Source organism: Bactrocera latifrons, unplaced genomic scaffold (genome assembly GCF_001853355.1).
Source record: "Bactrocera latifrons isolate USDA-ARS-PBARC rearing strain unplaced genomic scaffold, ASM185335v1 scaffold_49, whole genome shotgun sequence".
Taxonomy (NCBI): domain Eukaryota; kingdom Metazoa; phylum Arthropoda; class Insecta; order Diptera; family Tephritidae; genus Bactrocera; species Bactrocera latifrons.
The window spans coordinates 79,917-94,093 of record NW_017537145.1 but is presented as its reverse complement, the minus strand read 5'-3'; the positions used below and the strand labels follow the sequence as shown (position 1 = coordinate 94,093).

The 14,177-nt window shown below is 35.5% G+C and overlaps 1 protein-coding gene across 8 annotated transcripts in view; it reads left to right on the top strand.

The window, feature by feature from the left end:
- The window catches only part of LOC108973563 (semaphorin-1A), a 458,547-nt gene that overhangs the window by 379,781 nt on the left and 64,589 nt on the right, over positions 1-14,177 (top strand). For all 8 annotated transcript variants that reach the window (XR_001993734.1, XR_001993732.1, XR_001993733.1 and 5 more), the window contains one exon: positions 11,903-12,007. Coding sequence is in view for 1 of the 8 variants with exons in the window: in XM_018940915.1 (XP_018796460.1) it covers positions 11,903-12,007 (105 nt within the window). In the remaining 7 variants the exon portion in view is untranslated. The remainder of the gene's footprint in view (positions 1-11,902; positions 12,008-14,177) is intronic.

The window sequence follows — 14,177 nt, the reverse complement described above, 5'->3', positions numbered from 1 at the left end:
CACAACTGTTTTCAACTTAGGTTGAAACATCTCATTTTTGATGAACATGGCAAAGTGATAGATATTAGTCACCTTTATAGATATGCGGTAGGCGCGAAGAGCTTCGTCAATATATAAATGTCCGATGTGTCATACTCATAGTAGTATTGAAAATTGTAAAGGCCAGCGTTCACAGTTAGCAAAGTTTGATCGTGAGTTACTTTTAATTCAAGGATCAGCCATGCGACCTAACCTTATATAACTCTCCTCAGATTACAAACGTGGTTATGAGAGTTCAAAATTACCTTATCTTTTATAAGATTTTATCCTCTTACCTTTCCTTTTACCTTTCCTTTACCTTTATGCTAGATTGGGAAAAAAAGAAGAAAAAAAAGGAAAAAAAAAGAAAAAAAAAAAAATGTTTGGCCCCTATAAATTTGGCTCTCACAAAATACTCTTATTAATTTCCTTTTTCAAAATTTCCTCCAGTCTATCTCTTTTCTAAATTAGAATTGGCAGTGCTTTTTTGTTTTTTTTTTTTTTTTGTTGTTTTGAGTCCACGTGCTCTTTCGTACATCTACCTATAAATATACAAATATGTAGAGCCTCGCTGTATTTATTCAAACACAATAATTCAATAACAGTACAAAAAGCTAACAAAAAGGACATTCACCTTAAACAGCTACAATAGTGTGGCATATTACATGCGGAGCACGGCACTCTGCCATCTGACTGTTAAACAGCTTTGTGAACTGAACTCCCCACTCATCTGCTCATTGCTCTCTCATCACCTCACGCCACAACGGTATTTAGTTATTTATTCGCTTGCGTCGCGGCGCGCAATCAAATCGATTCGTATTTGTGGATCACACTTAAATTGGGTTTCACGCTTCGCGGCATACTCAAAAGCGTCAACGCTGTGCGTCCGTCATTATGAGCGTCTGGGGGCCTATTTCTAGCGCTGGAATTGGTTTGTGCTTGCGCCAAGGCGCGAGAGGAAATTAATTTGTGCGAGCGTCAGACGTTGATTTTAATGTGTGAAATTGTGTTGTTGTAACTTTACTTGTTTCGTGTTGTTGTGCTTAAAATATTATTATTACGGGTRTATTGTAGAGCACAGTCAAGGTGTGCTCGCCTTGACGGTGTCGCACGGTTGTCACGTAATTTAAATGATTACCGAATTTGGTTTTTAGATTTTATTGMTTCAGGGCGTGCAACGATTTGTGTCGCATGCGCGAAGTTTAGCGATTATTAGACAGATAAGAGATGGAAAATTTATGTGGGCAACGCGACTCGTGTATATCTACATACTTCATTGGTGGTTACGTAAATATATGCAAATGTCTTGGAATACATTATTKTTGTAACTGTAGCGGCATGTCAAATGGTCGGGATTATGTAGGTTCGCTTTTAGGCTTGTCATTGTAAAATATTTAAAAGTAATTTCTTTAGCCAAAATAACTGACATCTCCTGATGGACGACAAGCCTCAAAATGGCCATTTAAATGTCACATAATGCTCAAAAGCATAATTCAATTTAAAAGCAGTAATACAAACCACAAAGCCGTCCATTTGTAAATGCCCAAAGGATGTCAAATGAAGCCCAGTTAACAGTTGAGGAAATTATTGAGAATGCAGAGAATGAGAAATTATTGCACACTGCAAAGGTTTTTCTGTAACTTTGAGGATAGGTTATAAAGCTAAACGTGAAGGGAGAACAAGTTTAATAGGGAGGCGAATATTATCTCAATATATTCCGGCGRGTTCAAGATGTACTGAGATATACTCTGATCAGCTTGATATTTCAGTCTATCCGTCTAAGCGGAAGTAACAGGCATGGCGAAGACATATGGAGTTCTACTGGTTTAGTAGGGGAGCAAAATGCCATCTCAACCCATTCCGATTCCAAGATGGACTGAGGCATACTCCGAAAGTATTGAAATCTCACTCTCTGGCCATCTACCAAACTCGATCTTCCAAGCGGAAGCTGCAGACTTAGAGAAGAACTTTTGGAGTTCTACTGMATAAATACAAGAGGATTCAGAAAGCTWTCATATACATAGATAACCAAGTGGAATTGCTGGTCAAAGATTAATTCAGCGTAGTCAACAAATGTAAGAAGCTTACTGACAGCTCAACTCCACTAGTCCATAAGCTTTAATCCGATTCAGAGATACTACCGTGGAAGCTAGGAATGATAAAGAAGAAACTCAATACACAATTTGAACAAATAGCTCAGAACAGACAGAAATCTATAACCAAATCCAAGATAGCAACGCAGATATGACTATAATATGACAGGATAAGGATTAAGGACTTATTAAAAATGCTCGAGAAGCACTTATGTAACCTTCTTTCTTTTGTAACAAGGGTTCTGCGGCATGGAACCTGAAAGTCCAGAGCACCTGCTAATTGACTGCATAGCAGACTGCAGATGCAGAATAAAGGCCATTGCATCCATTGCAAATAGCGACCATATCGCCTCATTATCGCCTAGGGGGATATGGGTCGTTATGCCTTAAGATAGGGCACAATTGACCTTAAGTCACGGTGCAATCCTCATCTAAATATTTATCTTAGTTTCTTATCTTATCTTAAATACTTATTAAACAGGTTCAGATCCAGTATATACATAGTTACAGTTACCATAATGGTGCATTTGCCATTCGGAGAACATTATTTTAAAAAGTTAACTTAATATAGTATAAAAGAATTTACCGCAACTGCAATCTTGGAAGGGAATAAAAAAACTTTTCTACACTTTCTCTGTGTGGGATCCAGTTTCATCCCCAACCCGTCATAATACGCTTGAAGTCCATCAGGTAGCAAACCTTGACTGTTATCAAAAAAAGCATAACAGAGCTAGTTTCATTAAGGGCACCGAATGGAACGAACACAAGGATAAAACGAGATAGCAAGATCAATATGGACCATCTAGTATTAATAGAGCACGAAAGAGAGGTACCCACCTAGAGAGATGTACTATATATAGAAATTGATGATCCTTTAATATCAGAATGGTGTGAATGAATGAATTGAAAATCAAAACGGTATAGTGGTGTTATTAACTGTTTGAAAGCAACTAAAGCTTTTGGTAAAGTTCATAAGCTTTTCAAAAAAAAAGGGCGTTGATTTTCGAAAATGTTTATACAAATTTTTAATTGGACTTCCATAACTCTTCAGTCAATAAAAATTCAGAGAATACTCAGTCGTATGGAATCCTTAATAAACCAGAATTATCATTATGCATGTTTTAAGTTTCATTGGAGTCAGAAATAAATAAAGATCCTTTGGTTATACAATAAATTTGAGTTTTGGTGAGTCGACGCAGTTGGATAGGATAGTCAGCCTTGGAATGTCTTGAAGCTTTTACATTCGAGTATCGATACTTCGTATTATGAATGTCGGTACGATAAAAAGTGAGATACACAGTCCTCATCAGTTCCCGTTTCTCAATGGATCATAGCTTAGAAGCACAGTGCTGAAAGCTAGTTAATGGGTCAATATTTCTATGATGGTTGGATATTTAATCATCTTCACCAAGGACCCCAGCAAGTTTGTTGCTGTTGCTGACAAAAAGGACGAGTCGCAGTCCGAAAAAGACGACTACATGGGTTTCGGTCTCTTCGACTAAACATCTCAACATTAAAAACATCTCAGCAATAAGTCAAGTGCCGGCACTATATACTAGAATTATGAATTTATTAAACTATCTTCTTTATGCGTTAAAAACATGAAGAGTACTTGGCCGGCTAAATTGAAGTCCATTCCGATAACGAAAAACCGGCTGTTTTGAGAGTGTTAAGAGTCTTCAATAATACCTAAAAGAAAAATAGTCCAGGCTCAGGTTGTTATTCTACAAAAAATTGTTCTGATTGCAGTGAGACACTTTTACTCATCTACAATATCGAATGTGGTTCTCTGTGGCAGTAACTTCTCTGCTGCTTGCACTATGGCTCAAGATGTTTTGTAGTTAAGAATTTGTGTTTTTGCTATTAAAAGTTAGAAGAAATTACTTCTTTCTTTGTTCTGAGTTTTATCATTGCTTTGCTTGTAAAAAAAAACCTTCTAGAGCTTATTATTTCCAATTTTGGGTTAACCCCGCCTTTTCATCTGTTTAGACAAGAAATTATCTCTCAGTTTTTGAGATATCGACCTGAAAGTTTCCACACGTCAGTTTTTTTAAAAGAAACTGCTTATTTGTCGAAACCGCCGAAATCGGATTCCTATAGTACATAGCTACAAACTGTCCTACCAAATCAAGTCCTTTAAGGAAAACTTTTTTATTTGATGAGATATTTTCACGAAATTTTTACAGAAATTATTTTCAAGAGCAAGCCTTCAAACACCTTATATATTGTTAAGATAGGACTACTATAGCTTATAGCTACCGTACAAACTGATCGTTGAAAAACAAGTCTTTGTATGGAAATATTTTTATTTGAGGAGATATCTTCACGAAATTTTGTAGAGATAATTTTCTAAGGCATGGCTTCAAACACTCTATATATTGTTAAGATCGCTATAAATTATAGCTACCATAAAAACTGACTAATCAAAATTAACTTTTTATATGAAAAATTTTTATTGGTGGTCGCAGTTCGATTTTAAAATTTACTTTCCAACAAATACCCACAATATTGGCTTACTGGGCTGCCATTCAATATCCTTTTTATCATTTACGCATACTTATATACAATAATCTATGCAATATAAGCCATATCCTGCCTCTCAGCACACACACCCTAGTGACACACAATGCCAGACAGTTTTATATTTTTGCTGACTGCTCGCTGCTTTGGCTGAAAACGATGCCGACTCGACTAAATTTTGGCAGTTCAACTGAACCGAACTGAACCTAACTCAACTGAGTTGAGTTGAACGGAATAACGGAATTGAAAAGTAGCAACACAAAAGCGACAGCAACAGCAGCAGCGGTATAAGGGAGCGGTAGCGGCGACAAAGTGCTGCAGCACTTACGGACTGCCGACTATGCAGATTTTGAAGGCAGCATGGCACGCATGCACGCACGCACGCACACACATGCATAGAATTAAGCGTATAGTATGTGCAACTGGGAGACAAGCAAGAAGTCACTTTGCTTTTGTATAAGTTAAATTCAAAAGGTTTCAAAACTTTATATAAGTTCTAGTGATGGTGGTGTGCGACAACAAGCCGACAACCAACCGCATTCCCGTATCTGGCGTCCATCTTCATTTTGCTACGTTTTCATGGCATGCCACGCTTGCCACATATTTATTATAACTAACGCTTATGCGCGCTTTATATATCGACAATAGTACATATATGCATATACTTGTATGTAGTTATATACGCGCATATGTTGCGCCCCTGCTTGCCTTGGCAAAAATAAAAGAAATAACGAGAGTAAATAAAGAAATCCCTGAAAAGTTCGTCTTTTGCTTAATTAAATTTTGTGAATTTTGCATTTGTCGAAAATAAAGTGCGTCGTAAAATGTGAATTTTGTTAAAAGTACTATGTAGTATGCGCCCGCCAAGCCGCTTACCCCTTCGCTGCTCAGCAGCGCGCTGTCATGCTTTATGGCTGCACACACATGTGGCAGCTTTTTACTTCGTAGATCATGGGAACTTGTTGAGAATATTTATGTATGCATATCTATAGACTTTTAATACACCAATACAGGCTTGAGAGTACATACACATACATATACACATACATATTTCATACACACTTATACTCATCCATTTGGCACTGCCTCCATTCAGGCATCTTCAAGGATTTCTTTTCACATAAGGCAGCGCACGCATACTTAATGCCTTGCCATGCCATTTGCATCTGTGACGGCATGCACACACATACCTATATTTACATACTTAATCGCCGCACATCACTACACATACACAAGGCATGCAGCTAGCGTCTGTGTTATCTATTGGAATTTCACTTTGTGTGACTCTTCAAGTTTGTGTGAAGTGAATAAATGAAATTTCCATGCATGCGGTTATATGTGTATGTGTGTACTGTGTATTGGTGTAGCTTGTGGCTCATACTCAATAGTTACCAATGATTTTATGCAGTTACAAATGTCAACCTACAGCATAGCTGATATAAATGTCACTTCGTCCCCGCCGTCACTGGCTGCCAGGCAGACGAGACAGGCTGCAATCTTTACACTTTTGTGCATTTACTATTTTTAATTTCCTTCCTTTTTATTTTTAAGATTTTTTTTTTCGTTCTTGCCCTCAAATTTTATGCCCCAAACAGGGTATATTAAGTATGCCACAGACTTCTGTCCATACGCGAATTAGTGTTTCAGTGTTTGAGATATCCAGCTGCATTTTTACATACGTTCTTTTCATCGTTAACAACTACTCATTTGTCGGAACCAATGATATCGCTGCACTATAGCATATAGCTGCCATACAAACTGTACGCTCAAAATCAAGTCTTTGTATGGAAAACTTTTTTGTTCGAAGAGATATTTTCATGAAATTCGGTATATATTATTTCTTAAGGTAGTGATTTAATGTGAGTTCAAATTGTTCAGATCTAATCACTATAGCATGTAGCTGCCATACAAACTGTATGCTCAAAAACAAGTCTTTGTATGGAAAACTTTCTTATTTGCCTACATATCTTCACGAAATTTGACATGGCTTATTGTCTAAAGCAGCGCTATAATATGCTAAGAAATTGTTGCGATCGGACTACTATAGCATGTAGCTGCCATGCAAACTAATCGATCGAAATTCAGTTCTTTTATGGCAAATTTTTTTATTTGACAAGATTTCTTCACGAAATTTGACATGACTTATCATTCAAAGCCACGCTACAACCTTACAAAAAAGTATATAGATMSAACCACCATAACATATAGCTTTCGCTTAGCGCTTAAAATAAAATTCTTGCATGCAAAACTTGATTTCACTCTTAAAGGGCATTACAGCTTGCCTGCAACCGAAATAACATTTTTACTTCTTTTTTTTTACTACTTCCTTTTTATTTTTTTAATTTCTCTTTTACATTTTTCTATCTCTTTCCTCCCATTGCTTTATGCTATTCATTATACGCTCTTCTATTGGAAGAACCGCTGTGTGTGGAGCACTACTAATGCAGTGAAGTATGCCAATATGCCCCAAAATTGAATTGAATTGAATGTCTTTGAATTGTAGTGAAATGAAAAGAACGTTAACGCAACGTCGGCCATAGCACAGCGTTCAGCATGTGCTACTCAATATATTAAAGTGATGTCCGTTGCAAGTAGTCGTAGTCAATTGAGTGTCGGTTGCTGCACAATGCTGATGAAATGGCAAAATGTCAATTAAATTGCCGGGCAGAATTGTTACAAAAAGAGCTGAATAGTAATAAATAAAGGGTAGTGTAGAAGAAATTACATATTGTTGCCTACTTTGAGGCGCTTAAAGTGTATGTACTCCACATTATTGCGTAAGTAAATCGGTATAATTTATGTTGAAGCTCTTTTTTGTATTCAATGACGTACCATTTGAGTTATTAGCGCATAAGTGGTGTCTACGCCAATAACATTTAAATGGTTGTGGCAAGTCTAAAGGATGATTTATAGCTTTATTATATATACTCATACTTTAATTTCTTTTTATTGCAGTATACTTTTAAGAGAATAATTGGTTACGACTGCCTTTCTTTCTTCCTAAAATTATATCCTGAAATAATGAAGATTATTCACGGCCAATTTATCGCTTTTATTATTGGTTATATTTTTCTTAAGTCGCTGATAAATAGGTATAGCATATATATTTTTGTTTAAAAAAAATATATATAAATAATTCTGAGTTATGGCTCCAAACTATAGAAATGGTCTTAGGCAATACAACTTCATTCCATTCCATTTATACCGTTTTAAATCACTTTATTGTTTTTGGACAATTTTTTGGGCGCTGGCGTAGACCAAAATGTTCTCTCCAACTTTATGAAATGAGGAAAACTCATGGTGTCTAGCACTACTTTTAGCTCGTTATATTATCCACGTTGAGATTGCTTCCGTAAAATGAAATACTAATTTTAAATGAGAAAGTAAAAAAGTGTATAGAAGTAATTTTCGATTTCTGACAATGCATGTTCCGTAGCTAAAAAACAAATGGTAATCAACGGGTGAGGTAGCAGCTCCCAACCAAGTTCCTTGACTGTATTCTTAACCAATTTTACTGTGTGTGCAAAATCTCTTTTCTTTCTGTTCTGGCCCATTCTGTTCGTTCATGATTAATGCATGGTTCAAATAGATCAATTGTTTTCTGTAGCGATTCTTAACAGTTTCACCAAGATTTAGCAGCTCATGATATACCACACCTTTCTGATCCCACCAAACACAAAGCATTTCCTTCTTATCAAATGCTTAGGATTCTTTAAATATATACATTTTTTATCGCCTGTGACAATTCGTTGCCATTTTGTTTCGTATCTTATAAACAAATGTTTAAATGTGCAAGTGTTTTTTTTTTTTTCGGTTTTCCATTTGTATTTCATTAAATTTGTGTAGCACCTATTTTCCTACAACATTTATATGGTCTACAATTATTTATTGTACAACATTTAATATGGCTTTCATTTGCTTTTGACTCAAAAGCTTATTCAGAATCGCAAATCATTATAATAGGAAAAAAGTTTTGCGGTATTTCTTGCGGTATTTTTATTGAATTTTCAATTGTTCATACAATTTTGATGACTCATGCCCAGCTCTTGACCGATGCTACGGCTGCTACTATACCGGTCTCTTTCGACCAATTCAGCAATTTTATCGCAATTTTCGACGACAGACCTTCCGGAGCGTGGCGGATTTTCGACTACCTCAACACCAGAACGAAAACGTTGAAACCATCGTTGTGCGGTGGAAATGGAAACTGTATCGGGTCCATAAACTGCACAAATTTTATTGTCGGCTTGAGATACATTTTTGCCTTTATCGTAGTAGTACTGTAAAATATGAAAAGAAGATAAAAGAAACGACAATCAATCAAACACGTGTTAGCGCGTGAAATGAGCTCGGGTCATGAGGTATAGCATGACCCGAGGCCACGAATACAACTAGAAATACGCGCTCTCAGCGCCAACTAGCGAAAATACCGCAAGACTTTTTTGACAATCATATATATATTCATATGTAGTATATGGGAGTTGGAGATTCCATCGAACCGATTTTATCTAGTTCTGTCAATACTAAATACCACAAATAAGCCACATACCACTAAGATGTTCCCTGAGATTAATTGCAGTTCCTCAAATACCACTACCAATCAAATGGAGTAACGTTACTCCAATATTATAGGTATATTATATGAGTGTTAGGGCAAGTTTTCGCCCAATTTTATCCATTTTAAGCACAAAAATATTATACACTGCTTTCAGCACGCTCTACAAATCTGATTGTCATAACTCCCATGTTGACAGATATAACTCTTATCAATAGTTTATACCTCAATTTCAATAATATACGTCAGACATTGACCGATATTTTTGGTGAAAAATCAAAATCATTTGAACAATTAATAGTTATAGGCATTATTCGTGCAAAGTTTTGGACCGTTTTATTAATTTCTTCTTGGTTTGTACCATGTAAAGGAAAGAGGCAGATGGAACTTAAATTGTGTTCTATGGGAAGTGGGCGCCGCGCAGTCCATTTTCGCACTGTAACATAAAAATATTAGAAGAATGTTACGTATATAATTTGGTTGAAATTTGTCAGACGGGTCCCGATATATATGAGTTTATACCTAATATTGGGCGGTGTTAAGGCCATCATCCAATTTTTACACCGGTTCGTATAAAGCGCTCTCATACCATCTTCGGCCGAAAATTTAATCCCTAGCGTATTTAGTTATTGATTTAGCGTGCTTTTATTAGTTTTTAACAGTAGCATTGTATGAGGAGTGGGATACGATTTTATCACTATCGTTAAAAGTTCTTACAAGTATTGCTCTATATAAAATAATAACGAAAAAATACTAAATAATTTACTAGTAAACTTACGTGCGTTGAGTCTTCGACTACAATTCTCACCCGATCCAAAGTGTGCTTTTTCGGAAAAATGCGCTTAAAATGACAGGAAAAAATTCCATTTCAACTAATTTACCGATTAAAAAATGCTTGTGGAATTCTAAAGAGTATTTTAAAACATAAACAAACATTCAGTTTCTGAAAATCATAGAGCGGCCGATCGATTTAACTTAAGTACTGTACATTCGTTTGTATGAACAGGGTACAATAAATTTGCCACGAAGTTTACAACAATCATAAGGAAGATATAAGTTATACAATTAAGTGAACATCGCGACAAGCTTATTCGATTTAGCACTGCCCGTCTCTCTCTCTCTGCATATAGTACACGTACTAATCCCTCAGTTTTTGAGTTATCGAACTGAAATTTTACTGTTAGCGCTTTTTTTTTTAGAAGCTATTGATTTATCAAAACCGCGGATTACGGCCCACTATAGTACTTTGATAGCTTTCATGCAAACTGACAGTTCAAAATCTAGCCTTTGTATGAAAAACTTTTCTATTTTATGCGATATATTTGGGAAATTCAAGATGGATGCAGAAACTGGCATTTTGTTTTGTATTAAGCGGTAAAATGGTTTTCATATTGCCTTCTAAAGTTTAGTATGTTATTCATTTGATGATCTCATTGAAGTACCATGTCTTGGTAAGGATACAAAGAAGCTTTTTGTAGATTAGTTTGAAAGGACATACCCCGGATCGTATATTTTTGTTTCAAATCTTAAACTTCCCTTCAAAATACTTTATATCCCTCAACGGAAGCTAAAGAAACACATTACCAAAAATACAGCTTTAAATAATAATAATTTCAAACTCGAAAAGAAATTTGTAAACTTTTTTATTTCGAATTCAAAAAGGAAATTGTCAAATATTGCGCTCCTTAGCCGAAGCAGCAACACAGCTATGGCGTGCGAACCCTGCGCCAAACACACGCGGCGCAACTTATGCTACACCTGCATTAAATGCTTGATCCGCTTATATGGAATCAGTAAATATTCTTTGTAATACAGTATTATGCATTTATTTATATACCGACAAAATCAATATTTTGCTTTCAGCTACAATATGATAATATTAATCTGCTTTGTTTAGCGTTTCGCGTACAAAATCGATTTACTACGCTTTGCTGTATGGTAATACCTTTCTTGCTTGTGGTGCGTCGTCTCCCACGCCACTTCGTGTTGTACTCAGCTACTAAATTCAATCATCTATATATATTTTTTATTATTTTTTGTTAGCATTTGTTGTTGCTCGGTACCTTTTGGTGAGCTTCCAGCTACATATAAGCGCAATCAAGCGTACAGTTCAACCATTTGCATTTATATACATATATGAATTTGTATGTATGTATATGTGCCTGTAGTTGAGCTACATATATCCTATTGCTATAATTTCGATTATACTTTTATGCCTTTCACAATCCGCTTGTTGTGCATTATTTGCATGTCCAGCAAATCCTGTCGTTGCTGCAATCATTTAAAATCTTGTTTCTTGTTTTCTTTTTTAAATTTTTTTTAATTTATTTATTTTTTTTTCTGTTTTCTTGCTTTTTCGATTTTTTTCTTTCCCTAATGTTTTTTTTTTTACGTCTTACATCTTGTTCTTCTTTTATTCTATGCTTCTCTATTCCTTTTATGTGTTTCCTTTCCTTTCCTTGCTCTGCTTTCGTATAATTCCATCTTTATATACCCCTCGTCCTCGAGATAGTGGAGTAGAGTGTGGCTTATCCTTCCACCGACCACTCATCACCATCAAATCGTTTATTACAACACTCTTTGTGCTTCAAATACATACACACTTCTTTCTTTACATACATACTTCTTTCTATACATACTTACATTTATATATATATAAATAGCATATAACTTTTACTCACACACTTACTTAGAACCGTATTTTCTTCTATTGCAGATAACGAGCTATACTCCGGCACTGTGGCCGATTTTAGCGGCAGTGATCCGATTATCTATCGTGAGCCGCTACAGACGGAGCAATACGACAGCCTAAGCCTCAATGGTGAGTTTTTACTTCTGCACAATGAAATACGTTTTTTTTTTTCGATTATTTATAGCATGTTATTGTTGTTAGTAGCGTAACGTAATTGCATTATTGTTGTGATAGCCGTGTTGATGGCCAATCGTTGCTTTTTGGTCGGTCCCCTTAGTAGTTTGTGAAATCGTTTTGTTATTTTTGGTAATAGCTATCAACATGATTCGGAATTGTTGTAATATCAAGTATATTGTTGTTGGAGATTGTTGTAATATAAAGTATATTGCGTTACTGTTAGTGTTAGTGTAGCGCATCTATGTATAAAGTAGACTCACACCAACCACTCTCAAGTATTGACGACTGACTGCTTAACTAACAGGCTGGGTGTCTTAATAGTACTGAGTATCACTTTACTGCTTAGCCTGAAAGCTGTGCGTTTAGTGCCTTGCCAGTATTTATGTTTCATTTTCATGCCTCTAATCGCTTTTATTTGTGATTGACAATGACAAGAAAAATACTGCTGTATAAAGTGTATTGAGGTTATATTTTTAGCTCGAGTCATTAAGCCACTTAGCATACTCTATAAGCATAGGCAGTATTAGCTATTGCTGTGTATCTCACTTAGTTGTAATTGTTAGTCGTTTGAGTAGACAGTTGAGAACTTTAAAAGAAGATTTATTAAGAGCTGTCTGATTTAGAAAAAGTGTAGACTATTGCGAATATCTTTCCGGACTAAACAGAAAAATATCATTTTACTAGATTGAACCCAAAAATAATATTTATACCTCAGAGAATTCACGGCCTCAAAACCCATATATTATAGAAAATTTTCCTCATTAACATATCATATTTTTTTAGAAAATGTCACATAGTCTGAAAATGTGTTTAAAAAAATATACTATACTTCTTGAAATACGACACAAGTATATTAATCCACGGAGCAGCAATTTTAGTTAGGGGAACAAAAAAAAATCAGACGAATCCAAATTTGGTGAATACGGTTGATCGATGGTATTCACTGCGTTGTTGGCTTTAAATTCGGTCATAATCATGGCTCGCTAAGATGTATTATTATGTAAAATCCATGAATTGTTCTTCCACAATTCCAGCCGTATTCGACGGATGTTTTTACCCACACGCAGCAGTACGGCCAAATCTAACTCTTTATTGACCACCTATTCCTCCGGACCAATTCATGATGCGTCAAACAAGAAATATCCAAAAAAACGATGAGCATCATCTTAATTTTCAAGCGGCTTTAACGTGATTTTTTTTTTTTTTTTTTTTTTTGTGGTTTCGCCTCGTTTTTTCCCTCCATTCCGAGTATTGTCGACTTGTTTGCATATCAAATTCATAACATATGTCTCATCGGCAGTTATAACGCTAACCATGAATGTGGAATCGGATATCGCACAATAAAGCAAGTATAAAGAGACTATTTTGCGGCACTATTTTTGAAAAAAATTCAGTTTTCTCAGAACGAGATAAGCAAGAACGCGTTGCATACTGAAAATATACACCAAAATCATTCGAGAGATATGTTGGGCTCTCGTGAAATCTCGAAAGAAATCTTAAAAGAAATAAATCTCCATACAAATCTTTATTATTGCCTATAAAATATTATATTTTTAAGTCACTACAAGCAAGCCAACGTTTAATCCAATTTTCCTTACACTTGTTATAAGCCTCGGCCGAGATATTCTTCACTGTTTTCGGCGAATTTCGAATTTTTCGTGTCAACTTTGAAGCGCCAATACCCAGATAGTTTAACTCTTTCGACATCATATTCATAAGCTCACGTATCGTTAACAATTATATTAATATGCGTATGTTATGTAGGGCCGTCAGTTTTGTTGGCGAGTATCGGTTTTGCGACCTATACTCCCAGACTCCCAAAAACACATCGGCAACATTTTTAACGATTCCGTAGCCAAACAAAATTAATTGGCATATGGATATTTAATCTTTATCTGATAGTGATCCATAGTTTCAACGGATCATTTACTCAAAGGGATGAACTTTTTTTGTGTAATAAATTATTTCCTCCAGAATACAATTTCTGGTAGTATCTTCTTCCATGATAACGTATAAGAATCTAGAATCCATTTCAATTATCAATGCCAATATTTTCAATAGAGCCATTCAAAAGCACATATGGCACACAGTTTACTAATTGACTAAATTAAGGGCTGTCATT